General features: G+C 39.3%; 1 protein-coding gene across 1 annotated transcript; it reads left to right on the top strand.

The window, feature by feature from the left end:
• Positions 1 to 26,053, top strand: LOC149305459 (carboxypeptidase A6-like). The gene is made up of 11 exons (XM_089477521.1): positions 1 to 68; positions 8,608 to 8,683; positions 10,228 to 10,352; positions 10,647 to 10,761; positions 11,309 to 11,410; positions 11,795 to 11,896; positions 14,279 to 14,389; positions 18,062 to 18,152; positions 23,918 to 24,120; positions 25,004 to 25,088; positions 25,866 to 26,053. The coding sequence occupies exons 1-11, from the start codon at positions 1 to 3 to the stop codon at positions 26,051 to 26,053; spliced, it is 1,266 nt and encodes a 421-aa protein (XP_089333647.1).

The following is a 26,053-nucleotide window of genomic DNA, read 5'->3' as shown; positions in this document are numbered from 1 at the left end:
ATGATTGCCCAGCATACCTTGGAACTTTCTGGCTCTGGCTCCCCGGAGCTCACCCTTGGGGGATGCAGGTAGGTGGTCCCGTTGACTTCAGTGCGTGGCCCGCCGATGTTGTGAAGAGCCTCATTGATGTCGGTGGGCTGTCCTGTTAATGTCAGTGAGCGGTCCCACTGATACTGCAAGCAATCCAGCTAATGTCAGTGTGGGACACACACAATTGTTGGAGGGGAAGTGGTGGGAGTGGGGCATGCCGCAATGCTACTCCCACCAATCAGAGATTTTTCGCAGTGACCCAGAAAAGTGGTGATTCACCTGGAGTCTCCAGGCAAAGCTAGGGAGTTCACAGGTTTGTTGCCACAATGGCATTAGCAAAAATAACATTAAATCCATATTTAAATATGCGCTGGTGGTACTCCTTAACAACCTCTACTACTACATGCCTCTCGTTATTTGTTTAAGGGTGCTGTTCTCCTTAGACAAAACCTTAATTGCTCTCTTGTGTTAAGTACAAAACCTTTTTAATTGCACCGAAGATTTAATCACATATAAACAACAGAAGTGATTTTTAGAGGCATTCTTAGTTTCTACAGCAGTGCATGCTTTTTGTGTCACAGAGTATTTCTCAAATTATTTTATTATTCTGTGTTTTAGCTTTGGTTTGGCCCAACTTTGCTTGACATAAATATATCTAATCAAACATGTATCCAATACATAGCTATTGCGGTATGTCTTCTGTTAATAATATATCATTTAGGACCTTGCATTGATTTCCAATGGTAAATTGTGGTATAAAAATGGTATTCATAATGATAAATGGCTCAACTCTTACTCAATCACCCCATAGATCCTAGACAAACAAAAGAAGGGCTTTCTCCTTCTATACCAGATGTGCTAATATTATTGTCCCCTTCATTTACAGTAATTGTCTTCAGGTTCATAGTTTTCTACAGACTTGGAATGTCAATAACAGTGGGAAGGAAATGCTGTTTACTGTGGGAATTCCCACAACCCTGAGCCCTTTAATCTTATATTCAGTATCTCCAAAAGAAGCGGTGAGAGAACAGAACATGTAGGGTAATTAGAAAAATGTAAAAAAAAAACCATCTGCCAAGTAAAAATCACCTTCTGATGAGAACAGACATAAACTGGAGAAAGCTGCCTCGCATTGTAACATTAGAGTTCATATATAGACTCACAGAATTAGTAATTCAGTATGAAGGGGAAAGATAAGTCGCCTCTAAAGGTTCTTTGGTATCTGCCTGGGAACAATGAACCAGAGCAGGAACACGTCAAGGTCCAGAGACAAGTGAAAGACGTACCCAGGTTCAGTACAGGAGGTGCAATTTCAGAGATCATATTGTTGTTAAAGTTAAGTCAGGGTTCAGTAGACAAGACAGGCAACAAATGAAATAGTGTGAAGTAGAGTGCACCCAGACCAGTGTCATAGTCAGGGTTTCTGTGTGCTGAAGCTCTACTAGGGATTGCTGCAAACCACCTCCCTCGATTTTATATCAAACAGTTTAGTTCACTTTTCACATTTTTGTAGCCAGGCCCAGACTGGCCATCTGACAAACTGGGTTAATGCCTGGTGGGCCACTAGCAGATATCACTTCATCCTACAGAGGCTGCAGTGTGCGGCCACTGGGTGGATGTTAGTAGTCACACACTGAGTCACACACTGTACAAGCATAAGAATGTAGTGTGCAGCATGTCATAAACAGCCGTTGGCTGTACTTATGTTATTGGTAGACTCCGGCCTTAAAGGGCCAGAACCACCTTGTCATCCAAAGCCCAGACCTGCCTGTAGCTAACAGAATATGGGTATTGTAAGTTTGTAACAGATGCTGGACCCCTTTCAAAGGAAGATTATTGGGACCGCAATTTTACATTAAATTGTATTTTGTGTTGTCCTCTTGAGGTTATCTGGTGCTCTTCTTGTCTATGTAATCTGTTCCCATTGTGTTATGTGCTAATTATGTTCATGTGTTCCTGTTTCCGATTGTATGTCAACTCCCTTTCCCCTTGCAATGTGGCTTTATAAATCATGTCCGATGTTCTTTTGGATCCTGACTGATGTGTGTTATTACTGATGGTATGGTTCTTTGGGTGACCTTTCCTTGGAAGAGCACTTTTACTCCAAGAACTGAAAAGTTTACCTATCTTGTAACCGGCTTTCACTGTAGAAAAGTGGCAGCGATGGGCAGGGTCCCTTGACCATTTACCTTGAGCATTAAATGAAGTGCTTTATACAGTAATTCAATTTGGCTTTGAAAAAAAGTGTTTTTTATTTGAAGGAAGATACCAAAGATGGAGCACATATACATACGACTAATATGCATCTGTCTAAAACATTATGTGAAAGTAGAATTGTTTTAAAACAGAAGTAAATAAAATTATTTTTTTAATGAAAATTCAATTTTGAGTATTTATTTACTATCCATGTATAAAATCCTATAATTTTCTGCTTCATGCAGTTATAGATGAATTTATTAGGAGTTTAAGTAAAACAGTTGATTTTGCTATCACCTTAATAAATAAAAAACACCCTACTGTCTTCAACTGACTTTTGAATTTTCCCGATTGGAAACAATGAAAACTTTAGGTCATTTTGTGTCAGTACAGTCAGGATTCAGTATCATTGTGCAGTTATTCAAGATCTCTGTCCGTTTTTATAGATGATTTTCCACCTATTTTATCCCTGTTCTTTCCATTGCGATTTATTTATAAGGGATGGTAATTTATTGTCTTTTCAGGAAGTCACGGTGATCAGTGGGAGGTTATATCTGAAATGTGTCTGCTTCATCCTTCTTTTGTACATCTGTGGAAGTAAAGATATGAATATTAGGGTGGTATCAGTTAAATATACTGATCCTCAGCCAGATACAGATCAATATATTTCTGCCTAACAAACACAACCTCAAGAGTCACGGTGTAGCATTCATCTTCGAATGAAACCATGAAATAACCATACCTGCGGACTTACTAAATTGACTGCCATTGGAGATCTCCTCCTTCATGTGCATCATGAACACGTTATGCTTAACTACATAAAAAATGAAAAACCACACCAAAATCCTGCTAAACTAGCGGATCTGTGAATTAAATCCCTATTCTAATTCTCAAAAGAAGAGAAAATAAATTGATAATAAAACATAACTAATTATTAATATGTATTATAAGTACACCCCTAAGAATGAAATTCTAACTAAGATATTGTGTATCCTGTATACACTGTCCTTCTACTCATAGCTTTCTTGATCTCCTAATAACTCCACAGGGCCGAGAAAGGTGAAGGAGCCCTAATACTATAATAATTAAAACATTTTTAGAATGAAAGAGTGTAGGAATGTTCGTTTGGTAACTGGAAGGATAGAATAGGGCTTATAACACCTTATTTTAGACATTCATAGATTTCCCTTTATTAAGAGTTGTAATGCATATTAGTAAAAGTTAAGCTTTATTACAAATTTAATATTTGTTGAGTGAACTAGTAGCAATGCTCCTACACCCTTTAATGCTTCTGAAAGAGGATCTTTATCAGCACCTTAAGATTACTCGCCTAGGACCTGCTACAGGTCCTTCTCAAGTATCCTAATAAACATTTATAGGCGTTGATTGTGGAAGTGGAGCAAAATTATTTGCACTGCATGCGCTATATATATATATATATATATATATATATATATATGTATATATACATACAGTATACTATTCTAATTATTATTGTTGGTCATTTGTATTAAATTATAATGCTCCCATCAACCTATCCTGCTGGGTTCTCTGCTCCTCTGCTCTGCTAGTTATACACTCTAATCCTTTCATGCTTATATAACACTCTTTATCCTCTTTATCAGAGTTATATATAGAGTTATGTTTATTCCTTTCGCTAATTGTTGCCATGTCGAAGTTCTCTACATTTCAATATCATTTTTCCTTAGACAATTTGATTATAAAGTCTCAAACCAGCCATTTAACTTATATAAATATTATTTATGATCACTTTGTCCTGTGCACGGAATCCAACCTATGTTTCCAGAAATACAAAACCTGTCATTTTTTTTAAGATATTCTCATTTGCTGAGTAACAATTTCCATATTTTACAGACTATTATCAAAACCGCTGTGCTGTAAACGTGGTAAATGAAAACCATTTAACCACGGACAGGACACAATTATGTGCAGTTTCATTATGTACTTTCTTCATGTACACTTCCTTTACAGTAATCCAGTGGCGTCGCTTTTTTTAAAAATTATTATTATTTTTTTACTGCGGAGGAGAGAGAGGGTGCGGCCCGCGTAAGATCGGCAGCCAGGGCAACCGATCTTACGCGGGCCGCACCTCGAGCCAGGGGAGGGCTGGCAGCCTAAGGCCTGGGGGGCAAGTCAAGTCAAGTCAAGTGGCCCATTGCACCACCGAATCAGCCCTCCATCCATGTCCATCTTTTCCTGATTTTCGAACGCATATTGATGTAATAAAGCAAAACAAATGTGATTCAAATGTGGTTTAACATATTTAAATTTAATAGCAACAAAGGGTGATAAAAAAGCAAAACCTATGGCTTTAACAAATGAAAGCAATGTATGTACAACATGCACTTAAAGGAAATGTGCCAATAGAGGCCAAAAATAATTTTCTGTATACAACTCTTAAAATATGTGATCAGTCAACAAAGACCTCATCAAGGAAGAACTTTCACGTATAATTTCCAGTACATATCTAGTGAGCCAGACAAATGCAGTAGAGTTGTGCAGTGTAACTTCCAATACATACTGCTGCAATGGACTGCACTCTCTATAATGCTCAGCCAGCATCATGAAAGACTTGGCTGGCTGGGCATAATGAGGTCTGCAGTCAATACCAGATGAACATGGTGACTTCAAGTCCCATTATGCTCAGGCAGGAAAGTCTCCCATTATGCCAGATGAGCATCATGGGAAGTGTGGTCAAATAGCAGTAGGAAGGTATTTACTTTTTTAAAAAAATCAGCCATAAGTAATAACATAGCAATAACATAGCAAAGCTGCCATCACTATACAGAGTATAGGCCTCCCCATCACTATACATACACAGCAATGTGGACTACACTACCCAAGATGCTCATCCAGCATTATTTACATTTTTTGGTGAATGTTCATCATGGGAGATGTAGGTCACAGCTAACATCTGTCACATTCCGTCTGTCAACTACAGCTTCCATGAGGCACAGCCAGACATAGCAGCATAGAAAATGCAGTAAAAAGCAAATATAGATGTAGCTGTTACTTTGTGAACTAATGTCCCCATGATGCTCAGCCAGGTAAATGTCCCCCATGATAATGGCTGAGGATTATGGGACGTATAGTACACAGCAGCAGGGAAAGTGTTTTTAAGGCTAATATGAGTACCCTACCAGGATCAAGTGGGCCCATACACTCTCAAATATTAATTCCCTGGAAGGGCTGACTGGGGACAGAGCTGAGAAAAGGGTGATGAAAACCAGTGTGAAATAAGGTATATAGAGAAAAAAAAATGTTCCAAATACTTTCCTTAATGTTACTGAACCGGATACCCAGCTGCAACCCGTAAAAAACTCTCCCCGGGTGTTTTGAAATTCCAACAAAGACCACTAGGGGGCGCTCGTGTAAACCGGTATACACGAGCGCCCCCTAGTGGTCTTTATGGGGACAGAGCTGACACAGGGGAGCTGAATGTGGACAGTAATGACATGGGGGGCTGAATGGGGACAGAGGTGACACTGGAGAGCTGAATGGGGATAGTAATGACATGGGGGGCTGAATTTGGACAGAGGTGACACTGGAGAGCTGAATGGGGACAGTAATGACATGGGGGGCTGAATGGGGACAGAGGTGACACTGGAGAGCTGAATGGGGACAGTAATGACATAGGGGGCTGAATGGGGACACTGGGAGGGGCTGATTGGGGACAGAGGTCACATTACCGTTTTTTTTAATTGTTTTTTTTTTTAACGAATACAAAAAATATAATAAAATTTGTACAAAAATAAATTGGTTTAATAACCTTGTACTTCTTCCACTTCTTCTACTTTTTCATCCCCTGGTAGCTGCAGAGTGCCGTTTTCAACGTCGTGTCCCTGACATCCGGTGCTCCAGCAGTCTGAGTGCCAGGGGGCGGAGCTTTCACCCCTGAAGCTGCTCCCATCACTATGCGGCCAATCTAATCTAAACGGTCGATGCGTGCTGCTGATGCCGCCGGCTGGAGCCAATCCGGCTTGCCATATTAAATAAAATAAAATAAAAATTCAAGTAGCGCCGGCGGCATCAGTGGCACTCATCGGCCGTTTAGATTAGATTGGCCGCATAGTGATGGGAGCAGCGTGAGGGGTGAAAGCTCCATGCGAGGGGGCGGAGCTTTCACCCCTCACGCTGGCACTGCTCCCATCACTAGGCGGCCATCGCACACGGCCGCTGGGTGCTGATGCTGCCGGCCGGCCGGCACTGCTTTCATACTTTTTTTAAATTGAATTAAGTAAAAAAGTATTATAGTAGTGCCGGCCGGCGGCATCAGCGGCATCAGCCCCAACAGCCGTTTAGATTAGATTTCGGGCGGCCTGGGGGGCAATTGCCCCCCGGCCCAGCCCGCCCCTGCCTCGAGCCCTGCTACTTACCTGTGGGAGGGTCTTCTGTACTGCATAGAGGAAGCGGAACTTAGCAGAGTTAACGTGACATCACATGACTCTGCTCCAGTACTGCTTCCTCTGTGCAGTACCAGAGAACGCAGAGGGAGGCTGCGCTAACAGCAATCACAGTCCCATCATGCCTGGGTTCTCAATATTTTTAAGATCGTTTGAGCAGGGCCCTCCTCACCTCATAATAATAATAATAATAATAATAGTAATATGTTTTCCCATATCCACTTAGAGTATGTAACTAATACATTCCACCTCTAGGTGGCGCTGATACCTAAATTTAACTTTATATTTAAAAACGTCCTTTTTTATCCTGTTGCCTTTAAATCCAACTTTGTAATATTATTCTATATTATGTTTGTCTTTGGAAGCAAAATCAATTATGGAAATGTACAACTGTGTTTAGCAAAGGCATAAAAAGGATAGAAGGATAGGGGAAATTAAAAATGAATACTGTGTTGAAACATGATAGTAAAAATACCAAAAAGTTATAAGTCACGGTGTATATCATGGTGTATTACTTTGTATAGAAAAGCATTTGTGGACAAAAACGGCCCTGAGTTACTAGGGAAAGTGCTTTGTATTGTTTCAGAGCAGTACATCTCCTTTACAGATAATATTCCTATCCATATCCATAATGTGTTTGCCATAATCTATTTTTTTACCTGGGAAGTCAGCAGATATTAACCAGTTTTTTAGGCAAACAGTGTTGGATTTTAAGTACATCAGCTCCATTAGAGATTTATATGTGTTTCTTAGCATGAGCCATGTGTGAAGAAGTAGATGTGTACTAATTGATTGACCTCAGAAGGAAAAATGGCGGAGTTGACCTGACCCTGGCAGGATTTGAACCTGCGAACTTAACATTTGAACAGGCTCTGTAGTCAGGGCATGTTACCAACTGAGCTATCTCATTTTTTGTTAATAAAGTTATTACTTAATTTATGCTAATCAGTGTCATGATGGCATGACATCAGTGTCATGATGGCATGACATCAGTGTCATGATGGCATGACATCAGTGTCATGATGGCATGACATCAGTGTCATGATGGCATGACATCAGTGTCATGATGGCATGACATCAGTGTCATGATGGCATGACATCAGTGTCATGATGGCATGACATCAGTGTCATGATGGCATGACATCAGTGTGGGATGTTTTCCTGCTCTCCAGCTACTTTGCCTTGCAGGAGATGCGTTTGATCAAAGTCATCTCCTTCTCAGCAGTGGACAAATGCTACTAAGCTCCAGCTGGCTACAGCGCTGGCTCGCGGTAGATTTCCAGAGGATCTAAAGAGACACCCTGAGTACAAGTGCTTGTGGCGCTTCCAGACAGTCATTGGCTGCATCTAGACATCACATTTTTTTACTAGCAGATTCCTTAGTATCTTTACAATATGGTTCACTTATAATTAACAATAACATTAAAATTGACTATTTTACAATAAGATTGGTGTATGTTAACACATTCTGGTGCAGAGGCAAAAGAGGACCCTGCTCTTGTGAGCTTACAATCTATTAGGAGGTTGAGAAAGAATAAGATGGAAGGAGAGGGCAGCAAAAACTAGCAGGAATTACAATGAGTTGAGGAGTTATGTTTCAGCTCTGACTCTGCACAAAGTAGAAATGCACATTAATGTTCTTACTGAGTAATGTATTATACATTCATGATATGTGAGGCAGTTTGGAGAAGGAGGCTATATGTTAAGCAAATGTTCAGTAAATAGACTTCATAAGATAATGTAACATTTGGATAAAGATATCTCTCTCGCAACATAATTCTACTGTGTCATAAAAAAATATCAATTCTCTAATGGGGGTCCGAACACTTGGTAGTAGAGTCTCTGTCAGTAGTCAATATATAAAACCCCTTTGAAACCCACCAAGAAGCTTTAGAAAGGGCCCTACTATCACATTTGATTTTTGTTCATTTTCCTGAAATATTTATTTGTTTTACAGAGATAAAGTAATAAGGATTGTGCCTAAGAACGACATAGAAGCTCAGGAACTGAAGAATCTCTACCGGCAGCTTCAGGTATGATCCTAGAAATACTGTATGTATTCATATACCGATTATTTATGTGTTTAGGTTATATATTATCAATCAAAACATTTGATTGGGTCAAATTATCATCAGGCTTTAGTACTTTAGTTTTAAATGGTAAAAGTGGTCATTCTGATAACAGATATCCTAAGAGAGGTAAGAAAAGAAGCACCAAAGCTGAATATCCAGCCCAATTGAGTACCTGCAATGAGAAGTGTTCAAACCTTGATCACCAATACCAATTACTCCTTCATTAAGGATTTCAGGGCAAAAAGTTAAGATTCACAAGGACACCCAGTTCTCTGAATTACTTAAATATATTTAATATTCAATAAGGATTGTCAGCTGAATTGTGAGTTTTGGCTACTGAATTTGATAGCTACAACAACAGCGGAGACAGTCTAACTTCCTCGGGTTGAATACCCTTCTAGACTCTGTTTAGTTCACATGGACTCAAGTAACGCTTGTCACTTCCAAGTAAGCAGCGGCTTCTCCAGTGTTTGTTCGCCGTGTCGGTTAACACTGAACTCAGCTGGGTCTCATACGATGAAAGATATCGCTAGATTCAGATAGCAGGTTGAGGATTGCTGATTCCATGTTGAGCTTGGACAATACCTAAAGATATATATAGACCTATTCTAGGAATGATGTATTCAGATTTTCCATTATGATTATTTTGGTTTTATGTTTACATGAAATGAGTATAGTTTCTGATGGTATTATATGGTTTAGTAAATAAAGTACCTGCATTCTCAGCTCTTTCCATTAACTGTGCCCGCTTCTTTTAACTATATTTCCTAATAGCGACCCACTTAAATACAGTAAGGCTATGTTTCTTGCAGAGATACAATTTATGCGATGTGACAAAACGAACATTTTGTTCTACTCCGTCCTGCTATTTCTGTGCCCATTTTGCAAATAACCACAGCAATCTTCTTATATATGAGTGCATTGACAAAGAATTCCTTTGCTTTGGTTTCCTGAATGCAAACTACCTTTGCTCAGCAATGTCTTTTTTTTGCAGCCTTACATTTCTCGAAATTTTAATCAAACATTGATTAACTATTTCGGTTGTTCTGAACCTGTCTATTTTAAGAGATATTATTTAAGCGAGATAATGGAAAGATTGCTTTTTTAAGCATATCTGTGTAAAGGGTACAGATTTTCTTTGTTAATTTGTTAATAACAATTCTTAGCTATGGTGATTAACAATAATGACTATGACAAACTGATACTTGGTGACAGTGATCACATGTAAATTTTCTGGTTCACTGAAACTTACACTTTGGGATAATGAAACATGATTTGCGAATGATCCTGTCCCCACACTATATTTTGTGTTAGTAAAATTAAACTTGCTACATTTTATTGTTAGTTTCTAATTTAACAGCCCCAGCAATAGATAAACTGGAGTTGTATAAGCATGTTCATGTAAATTCCCCCATAATAAGGTTATAGTTTAGGTAGTGTAGAGAAGCGATTACTGATGTGTTATCATTGCCCGCTTCAGATGAATGTGTATTACTGGTTGGCAGGTGGATTTATGGCATCCGAGCAGCATCAGCTCCATCTGGACAGACACGTTAACCGATGTGCATGTTTCAAGAAACAGCTCCCAAGTCCTGCTCACCTACCTGAGAAATGCCAATGTACAGCATGAGTAAGAATCATCTCCTTCAGGCATACTATACATCCATGTAACATATGCCAGCAAGGCATGCTTTAAGGATCAATGGGGACACAAACATAAATTGCATTTTTTTTACGTGCAACATGATGAGTGGTATCTATGGGCTATCTAGTCAACAGTAGACTGTGTACTGTAACTCTTGGAATGGGGACCTTCACCCATTGGTGTTCTTTAGTGGGGCTGTCAGAGAGAGTAAACAGTCTTGGTAAGTGCCATACCATATATACATGTCTAATGATCCTTCTTGTTCTTTCTGTCCTTTAGGATTCTTGTAGATAATATACAGAAGGTACTTGAAAAGCAAAGTGTTTCTAGAGCACCCAGAAATCGGAGATCATTGTCAAGATATAATTATGAAGTATACCATTCACTGGATGAGGTATACAAAAATAACATTTAGTTGTTTTTTTGTCTTCAGGAGACTGGTAAGAATAGTGTCCGTGGAAACATATAATTTTTGCATTGCCCATTTGAACTACACTATATTGACAAAAGTATTGGGACACCTGACCATCACACCAACAGGGACATGTATGACATTGTATTCTAAATACATAGACATTGATATGTAGTTGGTCTTTTTTTGTTGTTGGGATTTTTGTCCATTTATCCAGTAGAGCATTTGTGTGGTCAGGCACGATTTAATCACAAACATATTAGAATTTGCCTCTGGCTAACAATACCACATGTATGCATAAAAAAGTAGCATGCACATATACAGCCGTTGGCCACACTTATGTCATCAGACTGCCTTAAAGTGCAACAACGGGCCCCTGTCATTTAATGGTAGTCCAGTGCGTGGTCCTGTTTGTGATAATACTGAGCTATGTTTGAATTATAATGTAAAATCATGAAACTATAAAAATCACATGTAGAATGTATTGGGTTCTTATATTCAATATAATATTGGTATTCTATTTTTCTAGATTGAAAGCTGGATGCATTACATGAATCATACTCATCCTCATCTTATTTCTATGTTCTCTGTTGGGAAATCATATGAAGGCAAACCCTTGCATGTGCTAAAGGTAATGATTATGAAAAGACTAGTTAAGCAAACAGACAAACATAAAAAACAAAGTTTAAATAACACTCCGTATGACTGGTTTTTCCTTTGCATTTTAATAAATTTGCACATCTGAAGATATACAAAGATACACATTATGTTATTAAGTGAAACCAAAATCAAAAGGCTTTGTTACAAAAAAAAAGTATTGACTTTGGAATATCTTACCAAACATGGAAAATGTATTGATGGTGTATTGTATCACTGATGTAATGTTTTGCATTAAGTATATTACATTTCTCCTTCCCATTGCTATCATCCCCATGATCTATTCTGTGCAACAATAAGCGCGTTTTAGCTTTTGCATGTAAAATAAGTGATAAGATTATTTTTCATTATTTTATAGTTGGGGAAAAATGCTACAAAGAAGAAAGCAATTTGGATAGATTGCGGTATTCATGCAAGAGAATGGATAGGACCTGCATTTTGTCAGTGGTTTGTGAAAGAGGTACTGTTTGTGTAATTACATCTCTGTAGACAAGTCCATGTCTGTTTATGTATGTGAGTATTTGTATATACATATCTATACTGGAAGAGAGAGAGGTGCATTCACGAGAGGAAGTATATAGTCGCCAGGGCCAGCCTTAGGCGCCCTGTACTTCTCTGGCGCCCCCCTCGACAAAAAAGAAAGGGAAAAAAATCTTGTAACAAACAACTAGTTTTAATTAGAGATTACTTATGTGCAAGTGCAAACAAGTACAATAAAATGGAACCACTGGAAACAATAATGTACACTGGTAACAATAATGTACACCAAATACATTAAATATAGCTAACAGTGAAAAACATTTTTCTTTAAATATTGAAAAAATTGGACACACCCTAGCATGCAATCACTCCCTCCGCTCCCACACCAAAAACAAAAGACTGTGACAGTCAGTGCAGTCTTCCCTCCTTCTGACCCAACCGTGACTGTGAAAGGTTCTCTCTCCCGTACTCTTCCCCAGAGTTCCTTTGTCCACTCATTCACTAAGCCACACCTCTCTTTTCCTTCCTCCCTGTAGTTCAGGTATAGATCAAACAAACAACACATGTAAACAACACTTGCATGTAATGCATTGCAGGTATAGTCCAACAGAATAACACACAAGCGCAACTTTGCAGGTATAGATCAACTGGGGATCACATGTAAACTCAGCACTGAAGGTATAGATCAACTAAATAAGATATACAAACCCTGTATTTGCAGGTATACATAAATAATGTATGGAAACACTGCATAGTAGATATAGATCAACAGAATAACACACAAATCCAGCTTTGCAAGTATAGATCAACTGGAAACCACATATAAACTCAGCATTAAAGGTATAGATAAAAAATAGATCACAGGTTGCACACCCAAAAAGTCAGCCCTGGTCTTACATAGAACTTGACCAGCACCCAGATTACACACACAAATTACAGCCCAGCCTGAGCCATCTTTGTCCCCAAACAGCCTGTCCTGTGCCATCTTTGCCCCTTTAACACCCTGCCTGTGCCATCTGTGTCCAATAAACACCTTGCCTGTGCCATCTTGGTCCCCAAAGCTCAAACACCCTGCTTGTGTCATCTTTGCCTTTCCCCAAATCACTTATACATCTATGATACACTTATACAGTGACTCACTCATTCACTCTGTCATTTACAAAATTTCTTCACACAATTATTCATTCTCTCACTCATTCACACAAATCATTTACACATATTCATTAATGCATTCTCACAAGTCATCCACACATTAATTCATTAATTCTCTAATTCATTCACACAATTCATCCACATATTAATTCATTAATTCTCTCACTCACTTACACAATGTATCCACACATTAATTTATCTATCTACCCCCCTTTCCAGTTCACTTACCCTGGTTAAGTCCTGTGGTGGGAGCGCGAGCAGCTTCATCGCGGAGCATCCGGATATGACGTCATATTCATGATGAGCGCCGCACCACAACCAAGGCCTCACACTCCCACCTCTGCAGTCAGGGCAGCGGTAGGGAGCAGAGGAGACAAAGGGGACAGAGCGGTTGCCGAAAACTTTTTCATGTGTGACCACTCAGTGCCCCTCTCACCCCTCCTCTCCGTGCCGCCTGGGTGCTGTGCACCCGCCTCGGCGAGGCCCTGGCCTTGGTGGTGAGACGGCCACATGGAGCCCCTGCTGCCACGGCGCCCTGCGCGGCCGCACAGCTCGCACACCCCAAGGGCCGGCCCTGATAGTCGACTAACAGACAAATGTATTATAATAAACAGTCATGCTACCTTTACTGTAACATCACAGGAGCTTTTAAGATCTCATGTCTTTCATTCAGATGTCATTTAGACTGTATGCACAATGGTCCACAAAAGGGTATCACAAACTTATTAGGTTTATCTTCTCTGCACTCAGTATGGTAAGATCTATTTTAGGGAAAGAGACATTATCTTCTTGTTCAAAATGATCAGATTTGGTCATGTATCTCATTATGTTACATGCTTATACAACAAGCAAGTACACAATGCATCCAAAGAATGTTCACTTTGTAAGTCCACAGTAATCTCCAAATACCTTCTTCACATTACTATAGGTTGCAAGCAAACCTAATTTTGTGACAGAACAATTTATAAGAAATTATCGAAGCAACACAGGGTGTGAAACTCCACTGAACTGTAATAGTCACCAATGATTATGCGTCTCGTGTTCCCCCTGTCTGAGATGGAACATGTTAGCCCTTTGGTTGGCGAGTTCAGAGTTCAGAGATGCCACTCTTCAGATATTAATGTATATAATAAATAAAATTTTCTGACTATAATGTTGATATCTAAAAGTGCTTTAGATGTTTATTATTTAACTTTTTTGTTTTTAACAGGCAGTAAGTGCATATAACCGTGATCCTTCTATGAAAAAAATTCTGAGTATCTTCTATATTTACGTCATGCCAGTGTTAAATGTGGATGGTTACCATTATAGCTGGACTACAGTAAGTTAACAATCTGAATGAGTTTGTATACACCAAAATGATTAATTATGCACATACCTGGGAACTCTCCGGGTTTCACTTGGAGACCTGTTTCATCAGATCTCCATCTTGGTTTCTTCTTTCTCACAGCAGGAGGGTGGTGTCTGGCCACACCTACTCCCTGCCCAGTTCCTGTCTACTGCCTGCCCACTTCCCTCCCACTTCACACTAAAATCTGTCTGTGCTAGCATCGCCCCTGCACGTGACTGACTCGGCAACTAACACCATAAGATTGGCCACTATTTAATAACCTAATAGAGGCGCGCAACAAGGTGTTCCTTAGGAGATTGTCTTTTAACTATCATACCACATTTAAAAACAAATCACTAATTAAAAATACATATAACAAAAAGAATACCTTCTAAAGCCTCCAAATTAGACAATGAATGTGATCTCAATGGTAACATATTCAGGACAATTATTATTTTCAGCAAACTTAAAGCTCAGACTCATTGTTCTGTAACAAGAGTTACCAGGTGCAAGTTAGAGTTTGATTTGATAATGGAAGTGAACACATTGTTCCAAACAATTGTAAAAGGAGGCAATTCATTTTCTTTATTTTACAATTGGGAAAAATGAGATTTGGATGGTTTGTGTTCTGGGCAAGAGTTTATTGAATAAGCCTAAAGCATCCGAACATAACAAGTGTTATAAGTGCCAAACCACACCGACCTACGCATTTTCAAATCTTTACAGCGTATATGTCTATTTATCAGGGTTAATTAAATGAGAAAACGGCTCAATTTCCCGAAGCGTCCTGTAGTGACAAAATCACAAAATAAATTGACTCAGTACAGCAGTTAATTGAAGCAGGATGTGTTTAAATCCTTAGCGATCAAACTATTAATTATATAGCTTTAATTATGCATTTGTTTTGTATGCTGCTAAATTATTAGCCATTATATTATTAGCCATTGTAATTGACTTTGTCAAAATGGAATTTATAGCTGTTTCCTGGAGGTATTCCTATCATGCCTCATTAACTCCTAGGATCTGGTCAGTTGACACCTTGTGCAGACTATTATGCAAAATGTCTTCCTGTGTATTTTACATTCAAGTTTCTTTTAATCACTTAGTTATCTGTTTCATACAGAGTGCTGTATATCTGTCCTGATACCATGCTGAAAAATATTTAATGAGAAATTATACCCTATTAGGCACAATTTCTGTATATAGTGTCTGTTGCCGCTAGCCTTATAATAAATAATTTTGTGATAATAATTTTGATTTTGTGATTGTAAGGTGAACAAAAATCTTGTACTAGGTTTTTCGGAAGTAGGTACAGAATCATTCTTTTGTGACAAACTACTGAAGCAGCTGTATTATTGTTATTGTTACCAACCACTATAGATTAAGTGTACAATAAACTTCCATGGGAAAGTTCCAAGGGGAAAACTACTGCTGAACACAAAGGCCCATCTCACATTTCCCCAAAAAACATCTAAATGACCCCTACGATTTTTGGGATAATATAATATTCTGTGGATTGATGAGTTAAAGGTGGAACTTTTTGGAAGACATGGATCTCGATACATCTGGCTTAAAACTAATACCAAATTCCACAATAACAATATCATGCCAACAAACACGGTGGTGGAAGTGTGATGCTTTGCTGCTTCAGGACCTGGACGACTTGCCATAATTGATGGAACCATGAATTCTGCTCACGTAACCCGGAAGGTCATCGGAGGACAGGATATCCCTTGCGGGGATATCCTGCCCTCCGATGAGGCACAGAGACGCTGCGATCTCTATGCAGGTCTGTGAGGACCTGCATAGAGAACACAGTGTGATCGGTGCAGGGGGATCGCGGGGAGGGGAGTGAGAAACCATCTCTCTCACTCCCCCTCCCGTCCTGAAAGAGAAAAGCAGAAAAAAAAAAAAGTTAATTCATTTAAAAAATAATATTAAATAAATCATTAAAATAATAATATATATAATACAAAAAAAAATTATAATGTGAGCTGTGATGTCATTGTGACATCACTGGCATGTTCAGGAGGTCCCTAGGAGGACCTCTAACCATTTCTGTGTAAAAATAATATATAAAAAATAAAAAAAAATGTAAAAAAAAGATAATAAAAAAATTATTAAAAAACCTTACTTCCCATTGCCCTAGCATAACATCTAGCCAGTATAACCCTTCTGCCCCCGTTCACAACCCCCAAACCCGTTAAGCCATAGGCATAAAAATTATACAAAATTGTACACATAGTATGCTCCCTGGTGCTGGGAAAGTCTGGAAAATCTATATAAATTAGGTATTTCTGAAATCAGGACACCTGAATTGATAAACTTGGAGGGGATTTTCCATCACTTTACCTAATTTTGTGAGGATTCAGAGGGAAAATGTAAAAAAAAATTAGTTTAATTTTCTCATCTTCGCTAGTTTTTACTAAATTACTAATTCTAAATTTTCAGCTAATCATCCAACTATGGTATCAAACGAAAGCTCTATCTCTCCTTGAAAAAACAATATATAGTTTATATGGGTACACTATTCACAGGAAAAGAGAATCATCGCTAAACCGACATACCCCAAAAATGGCAAAATTGCTCTGGGCTTTGAGGTACCAAAAACCCCTGGGATTGAAGGGGTTAAAGCGGATCAAAAAGGGGTGACTAGATGGGAAAATATATATATATATAGACTGTAAGCTTGTTTGAGCACGGCCCTCCTCACCTGTTTTCTCTGTAAGTCAATTTGTTATGTTATATACTACTTGTTATGTCCTGTCTACCCATTGTACAGAGCTACGGAATTTGATGTTGCTATATAAAACAATAAATAATAATATATTAATATGCATGCATTGGCTCGCCTCTGTCATGTATTAATCCCAAATCTCGACAAAAGCTTTCCCCTTCTCAATCTTCACAGTTTAATACTATTATTACTTAAAAAAAATAGCTTTATAACAATATCTGTGTATTTGCCACAAGGGTGAATTCTAGCTCTGGTATCCAAGCTCAGTTTACTAGAAAAACACAACCTTGTACTTATACCGCCTTGTGGTAAACAAATTAAAGTCTTAGTCTTAATCATCCAGAAGAACCCTTTAAACCCTTTAAAGCCTATGTGGGAAACGACTTCATTAGGTAAGCAGGACTGCATTCAGATTGCCTAATCAGCTGGTTGTGGTGTTTGTATAGGAAATGTTACTCTCGCTTCATCTGATTAAGGGGGTATATTAAAATAATTGTGCTACAATATCAAATGGTCAAAAATATTTTTTTCCAACTGGTACTTCCCTTTTAATAGCCAGTTTTGATCTCTCCTACATTTAACGTGTGTGAGATTCTCAATTCATATTGGCCAGGTTTGTAACAATAGTTTGCTATTGTAATCTTTTATCTTTCTGAAAATGATTTTTGTAGATCCTGGCCACTCCTGAAAAGGTAATTATCTATGTTATTGTCAAATATCTCTTTAGAGTCCAGGAACATAACAAAATGTTGTCCACCAAGCTGTGTTGACCATGTATCCTTCAAATCCCTTTTTCTGGAATCAGTGTTATGCCACAGTAGAAATTTCCCCTAGTGCTTTCTCAAAGCCTGGGAGCCATAAATATCAAAATAAAATGTCATGTTCTCAGTGTAGGACTTAAAGCACTACCTTATCTTTTTTCTAAGGATCGCTTTTGGAGGAAAACACGGTCTAAAAATCGGAGGTACAACTGCCATGGAGTAGATGCCAATCGTAATTGGAAAGTCAAATTCAGCGGTATGTAGAAACGTTTAAGAAGGTTACATTATAAAATAAACCTTTCCGAAAGTATGATCAACATTCATACAGTGTCTTTCTTCCAGAGGGATTCATAATAATAATACCATATCAAGATGCTAAGACAGTACAGAGAAAACACAGATATACATACAACCAAGAATATATGTATTTCTTTGTTTTCCATAATTATACTGATGATTTGGGGCTCTTTAAAACATAGAATGATCTCTTTAATATATGTCCTTTGAGGAGTTTACATCTCAATCTCTGGTCACCATAACCTATAATGTGCATCACACGAAGGTTCCAACGCATCCAGGGATTATTAGTGTGTGGGGTTAGTGTGCTTTGGATCCTGTCCTGTCTAGTGCAAATGGGCTGGTTACAAAGGACATGTTTGATCTCCCCAGTCCACCCAGCTCACCAATAGGGCATCTGCCTCTAGTAATGTGTCCCCTCCTGTCCTGTCATCCTGGAACTAGTCAGCCTAAGCAAGCACACTTGGTTAATGACATTTAGAACATAAAACAAGGTTTATAAGTGTAACGTAAACATTATGTTGGCAGATTGCAAACTGCAGTCATTTTATGTTCATGTGACTGGATTAGGACTTTATTTATTCTGCTGTGATACACTTTAAAGTTTGTTCCCTAAAACCCAGATGAGGTGCAACATTAATCTCATAAACAGCCTTTTTTTCAATGGTCTCCAGGAGTTAAAGGTCCGTACAAATGACCAATAGTCGCTTGTACAGACTTTTAAAATCCTGGTGCCGCAACTTGGCCGGGGGAGGTCTCCCTGCTCCAGGAGTTAAAGGTCTGTACGAATGACTGATAGTCGCTTGTACAGACCTTTAACTCCTGACAGTGAAACTCTGTGTGGGGAGACCATGGTCTCCTCGCTCCAGGAGTTAAAGGTCCGTACGAGCCACCATTAGTCGCTCATACGGACCTTTAACTCCTGGAGCGGGGAGACCAATGGTTTCCCCAGGCGGAGTTTCACCATCAGGAGTTAAAGGTCCATAAGAGCGACTCTATTGGTCGCCTGCAGGTGCCTCCTCCAGCATCAAGATTGTGGCTGAACCACGAAAACGCTTCTGACCTGCTAAATCTGCCCTGGTCCACTGTGCTATTATTGTAAAGTAGAAGCAGTTAAGTTCAGCCGTGTAGCAGTAGACCATGCACAATTACAGAGTGGGGCTGTTGAGTGCAGAAGTGCTTAAATTCACCTGTCCTCTGTAGCATTTTTCACTACAGAGTCCCAAACTGCCTCTGGAAGCAACATCAGCACAAGCACTGTGCGTCGGTAGCTCCACGAAATGAATTTCTGTGAGCAGCTACACACAAGCTGAAGATCACTATGTGCAATGCTAAGCACCAGCTGGAGTGGTGTAAAGCACACCGCCACTGGACCCTGGAGCAGCGGGAACATGTTCTCTGGAGTGATAAATCACGTCTCACTGTTTGGAAGTCCGATGGACGAATCTGGATTTGGCAGATGCCAAGAGAACACTACTTACTGGAATGCATACTGCCTAATGTAAAGTTTGGTGGAGGAGGGATAATGGTCTGGGGCTGTTTTTCAGAGTTTGGGCCCCTTAGTTCCAGTGAAGGGTAATGTTAATTCTACAGCATACAAGCACATTTTGGATGATTGAACGCTTCCAACCTTGTGGCACCATTTTGTGGTAAGGCCCTTTCCAGTTCCAGCATAACTGTGCCCCTGTACACAAAGCAAGGTCCATAAAGAAATGTTTCATGTTTGGTGTGGAAGAACTTGACTGCCCGTACAGAGCCCTGACCTCAACCCCACCTGGTCCCACACCTTTGGGATGAATTGGAATGCCGATTGTAAGACAGGCCTTCTTATCCAACATCAATGTCTGACCTCACAAATGCTCTTTAGGCTGAATTTCCATAAACGCACTCCAAAATCCTGTGGAAAGCCTTCCCAGAAGAGTGGAAGCTGTTACAGCTACAAGGGGGGGGGGGACTACATATTTTTATTTATTTTATTAGAAAGTATATTCAAACTTACAGATTTAATGATTTCCAAGTAAATACATAAATATATAGTTATTACATAGCATATCAGATTAGATATTAATAAATGTGTACCATTTCATAATTATTTCATAATTACATAATAGGAGACCTCAACACCTGTCATACAGCCAGACTACTGAACCATTTTTTCCACGTGGCATAGAGAAGTAAACACAATGTAACAGTGATATGTGTCAAGGAACTTTAGAAGAAGAAAGGGAAAAAAAACCCCCCATAAATTAATGCATATGGTTTTGGAATGTCCTATAGGTGTGATGGTCAGGTCTCCACATACTTTTGGTCATTTTTATTAAAGGTAACAACCTCTGTTTTCCATGCATAGGATTATTTATATCTATGAATAGGATTATCTATGCACAGGATTATTTATATGAATTTATTTAACTATGTAAGAACTCAAAATGGTTTAATTATATTTTTTTCCTGCTAGTTAACATTGAGTGGTCCATGCCTTGATAATATTTAAAAAATCCAAAATTAGTCAACACCAATTAAAAAATGGCTGTTGCTGTGACAATTTATAACGTAACTGACTTGATTAGTTACAACTACCTACAGTTTGTGATTTTTCTTTTGTAATTGTTTAGGAGATAGGTTATAACTTGCTTATCTAATTAGTTCTCCCTGTTCCCCTACCCACCCTTAAAAAAGTATGCCAATCACCAACTTAACAATAAGTAAGAGACATAAGTTAATAGGGAGAAATAATAAAGAAGATCCTAAAATAAGGTAGTTAGGATACCTTGATGTATTGTACACATATAAGGTGGGTTTATATTTATTGTTTTAATCAGTACATGTGATTGCATACAGTTGGTTTAGTTACAGGTACAGAACTGTAAAATGTAAGATTTGGGAAAAGTGACAGATCTGCATTACAGCAGGGCAATTCACCTGAAAAATTATTACTGTATTTAAGAGGAGTACATAATAGCTATTTAAGTTTTTCTAACACATATATTGTATATCACTTGGAAGATAATTACCACTGTGCAATTTCTTGTGCTTGTGAGTCATTTTGAAAAAAGGCAGAAATGTCTTGAACGTACATTTCAAATCACACTTTTCTTATAAGAGAATCGCTTAAACTGCACTTTTAAAATATTATTTAATTTCTTGTTTCAGAACAATTATATGTGTTCTAGCTCAGTTATCTTAATGCATTCAACTACACAAACCCTGACTCCTTAGAGGACTTGTGCACATGGACCAAAAACTATTGATTTTTGATCCATTCACTTTCAGACAACAGATTTAGTTTTCTGTCCCTCTCTCCGTGTCATCCTACTTTCTCCGTAACTCCTTCCTTCTTTTTTATCCTGTCCTCAGCTTTTTTATTCTTCTTTTCTCTCTGGTGATCCGCTTCTCCCAGTGATCCTCTGTGTTACCCCAGCCTCCTGGAGCACTTCTGCTCCAGCCAGGTAGGTTGTTCCAAACATCTTGGAAAAATAACTACAGTTTTCTGTGGATTTAGCGTCAGTTGCTTTTCTTTTAATGACATCATATATAGACTCGATGATGTTGAGATCATGTTTCTGTGGGGGCCATACCATCACCTCAAGGACTTTTTGTTCTTCTTTATACTGAACGTATAATGCATTTTCATTCCGCAAACAAATTTGGGGGCACTCAGATGCCTCCCTGATGGTATGACATAATGGATAAATATCTGCTTGCACCTCTCAATATTAATATACCATTAATTCTGACCAAATCCCCAACTTCATTTGCAGAAAAACAGCCCCAAATTTGTAAGGAACCTCCACCATGCTTTTCTGTTGCCTGCAATCACTCATTTTTGTTCCTCTCTCCAGCCCTTTAGCAAACAAACTGACTTGTGCTACATCCAAATATTTTATCATTTTGACTCTGTCCAGAGCACCTGCTGCCATGTGTCTGCACCCCAGTTACTGTGTTTTCGTTAATAGTTGAGTTGCTTGGCCTTGTCTCTACTTCGGAGGTATGGCTTGTTGGCCGCATGTCTTCCATGAAGACCACTTCTGACTAGATTCCTCTAGGCAGTAAATGGGTGAACCAGGGTCCCACTGTTTTCTGCCAATGCTGAGCTGATGGCACTGCTTAGTATCTTTGCGATAGAAATAAGCATGATGTGCTTCTTCAAAAGAGGTTGGATAGATTGTCTTTAAAATCCTCTCTTCCTTGAAATTCCTGCTTGGGAGAGACGTGGCTGATGCAGTATACCTACTTTGGTTCTTGTTGCTGTGCTCAGTCTTGTCATGGTGTATGACTTTTGACATTAAATTCTTCAGAAAGGTGAGGTTGTATTCCTCCCAAACAGCTGTTTCTGTTTCAGTTACTAATTGTGTTTCAACCTACATATTAAATTGATGATCATTGGCACCTGTTAGGTATAATTGTTTAATCATATACCTAACTATATGCCTAAGTATACCTAGAAGAAATGCTGCTGTTTTGAAGGTAAATGATGGTCACCCCTTAGTAAGTGGTCACACCAAATATTAATTAGATTTAGATTTTTCTTCTGTTCACTCACTTTCAGTTTTGTTAAATAATACCAATAAACATGTCTATTTTTGAAAGCATTTCTTTACACCTGCCTAAAGTATGTGTGTGTATATATATTATGATAAACTTAAAAGAAAATGCCCTCTGACAATCTCTTGGGATATTTCCTATTATACTAAGTTTGACAATATAATGTGATAACACCCCTACACCTGCTCTGCTGTTTTAATAGGTGCTGGTCCTTCAAATATCTGAAATGTATTTCTTGTTTTACAGTATCAGCCCCTAGTTTTAGTTCTCTGAAGCTCTTGTAAACAACCTATTGAGCTCCATTATTCAGTTCCAGCTACCCAGAGACAAAGTAAGCTGGGAGTGCTGTGCTGCCATATAGGGAGGGGGACAGTTGATACCCCTAGGTACTCTAAAATGGTAGCACACTGATTTGAATTCAGTAAACAGACTGAATAGGCTAATTACTATTTCAATTTTGATGGCACTGTCATTTAAGTTGAAATTTGTGTCCATGTGTCAGGGCACTCGGTGCCGGATCAGGTAGGAGTCTCAATGCAGGGGCAGGTTCAGAACATGGATGTAGGCCGGCTGATGTGTCCAGTTCAGGGCTGTGCGCTACTTTTCTATTAGGCGCCATCTTTAGGTGTTCAGAGAGAGCAGGAGAAAAACAGGCAGGAAACTGGAAGCCCACGGGCAGGGCAGACGGCTAGGAAGCCCAGGCAGGACACAAGGCTTGGAAGCAGCTGGACAGGTAGGTACGTCTGGAACACGCCGGGGTCTGGTACACAAAACTGGATCGTTGACGTAGCCAAGAGTCATACACAAGAGACAGATCAAATGCAGCAAATCAGTAGCTCAGTATACAGGGCCAGGAACACAATGCTCTAGCAATGAGGCTAGGCTGATGCCTGGTTTAAATTAAGCCTTAATTGACCAAACTAGGGGCAGGTGTTTCAAGAGCATTAGGGAACAGCATGGTCCAAGGAGAGGCAGAAGGACACTGCAGTCCAAGATCCACCTGGTGGAGTGGTGGATAGGTGATAAACCCAGAATCCACAGGGTTGCAGGTTTGAATCCCGGTGGTGCCTGACACCATGACTCTCATTGTAATGAAATGACCTTGGGCCTCATTATTTCTGTAACTCATTAATGAATGCTCATAGATTAACCCATTATTGAATTCTTTATGATATGCAGAGGAAGGTGCTTCTCTGAATCCATGCGATGACACTTACTGTGGGCCCTATGCTGAATCTGAGCCAGAAGTTAAAGCAGTCGCTCAATTTATCTACAAGCAGAGAAAGCACATTAAGGCATACCTCTCTTTCCACGCTTATGCCCAGATGCTGCTGTATCCATACTCTTATCAGTATGATGCCATTCCAAACTACCATTGTGTGGTAAGTTACTGAAATAATCTAGAATATCCAGACAAAAACTGACATATACTTTTCTGGGGTTGGCCACATGAGCTGCAATATTGGTACATGGGAGGTGACATCAGACACTAGCTTACTGGGCATTTGTCCTGCGTGTCCAATGGCCAGTCTGGGCCTGCTTGCATGACCTAACTTATTATTATCTTTTATTTATATAGCGCCAACAATTTACGCTACGCAGAGTTCACAACTCTCATGAACAAGTGCTTAGAACATCTTTCTCCTGCTTAGTTCAAGACTCAAAGACTGGACCTGTGCCGTCTTTGCCCCACACTTAAACATGCATGATATCACACACATAAATATATATATATATATATATACATAATTGTTCACACATACTCATTCACAAATACTCATTTATTCACTCATTCATACACTCTACCGCACACCCTTACCTCAACTGTAGATTTATCTGGGGTGCTTGCACACCTTTGCACAGGCCCACAGCTTATCTCTGTGTTGCTCTCACATTGTGAGAACAACTTCTCTTTTACCGCCCAGGGGAAGCAGGAACACAGCAGGGTCATGTAACTTGAACAGTTAAACTGCCGAGCCATGCGGAAGTGGTCGCAGGGGTCACATGGACCCCTAAAATGGTACACCGTGTCGCAGCTGTGACCCCTGCAACTGTGGTTGTTGCAAGCTCAAGGCATCTGGTATGGGCTCCCTGGAATGACGGGAGCCCAGGACAGCTGCCTCTTTTGCACTGCGCTAAAGACGGTCCTGCATCTCATAGATCTACTAAAGAAGAATGCCCTTTATAATTTCAGTCTCTGTTTGCGCTGTCTCTTTTTTGCTTCAATTTAATCAAATTAATTAAGATTTGTTTCCCACAAAACAGGAATCGGCTGCATACGATGCTGTAAATGCTATACGATCTGCTTATGGTGTGAGGTACCAGCATGGCCCAGCATCTAGCACGCTATGTAAGTTTCTAAAATGAAATAAGTATGGCACTTGTAACAATGTTGAATTAAATGTGTGGTGAATACTTCAGCTTCTTTGTTTTTACAATATAGTTTAAGTGAAAATCAGGGTTATTACCACTTACTGTACAATTTGGAAAACATGGTTTATGAACTTTTCAACCTACTAAATGCCAAGGATTAAATTAATTTATTTGAATGTATTCCTTTTAGTTCAATGATTACTCTATTGTTCTGTAAGTAGTGAAATAAAAGGCTTGCAAACATTTTCAAAAGGTAATTCCCACCAACCATACCTAGGATCTTTCCGAGTTTGAGTCTCCAAGTAAAATCCAGCTGTCCCAGAAACTTCTTCTGCTTCTTCTTTTTCTCTGGGCAAGATGTATGGGTATAATCCGCCTCTACACATGGCTAGTCCTGTTTCCCATATGAGGGAGAGCTCTGGGTAGCCTGCCCTAGGTAGCTCCCAGGGGATTCAAACCGGATTTCTAGATCTAGAGTGACTATAGTAGCTTCCCTAGACTGAAGTATGCAAGTTTGCTCTTTGCTCTCATGCTTATGTTATTGCTTTTTATTTTCTCTTAAACACATCCTAAATCTCACACTTGAAAATAATATAGTCTGTACTCACCATCACCTCATGCCTCCTTCACTTGAACATGCGATAACACATTTCACCCAGCCCAGTCTGTGACTCTTTTACACAATGCTAGATGTTGAGGGGGTTGAGGCTCTGTAATTACAGAATTAATGCTGTTGTGTTACTTCGTTTTTCAGACATGAGTTCCGGCAGCTCCATGGATTGGGCCTACAATATTGGCATACCCTATGCATTTGCATTTGAACTTCGAGACACTGGATATTATGGATTTCTTTTACCCGAGTCCCTCATCAAACCAACTTGTACTGAAACAATGCTTGCTGTTACAAAAATTGCAATGCACTTACTTAAAAAGTGCCGCTAG

Source organism: Sceloporus occidentalis, unplaced genomic scaffold (genome assembly GCF_023333645.1).
Source record: "Sceloporus occidentalis isolate IW3139 unplaced genomic scaffold, rSceOcc1.0.p SCAF_11, whole genome shotgun sequence".
NCBI classification, from domain to species: domain Eukaryota; kingdom Metazoa; phylum Chordata; class Lepidosauria; order Squamata; family Phrynosomatidae; genus Sceloporus; species Sceloporus occidentalis.
This window is presented reverse-complemented; position numbering and strand designations above follow the sequence as displayed.

Coding starts and splice junctions, on each gene's coding strand:
- LOC149305459 (XM_089477521.1), top strand. CDS start 1: ATGATTGCCCAGCATACCTTGGAACTTTCTGGCTCTGGCTCCCCGGAG. Junction 14,390..18,061: donor ACCATTATAGCTGGACTACA/GTAAGTTAACAA, acceptor CTTTTTTCTAAG/GATCGCTTTTGGAGGAAAAC. Junction 25,089..25,865: donor CCCAGCATCTAGCACGCTAT/GTAAGTTTCTAA, acceptor TTCGTTTTTCAG/ACATGAGTTCCGGCAGCTCC.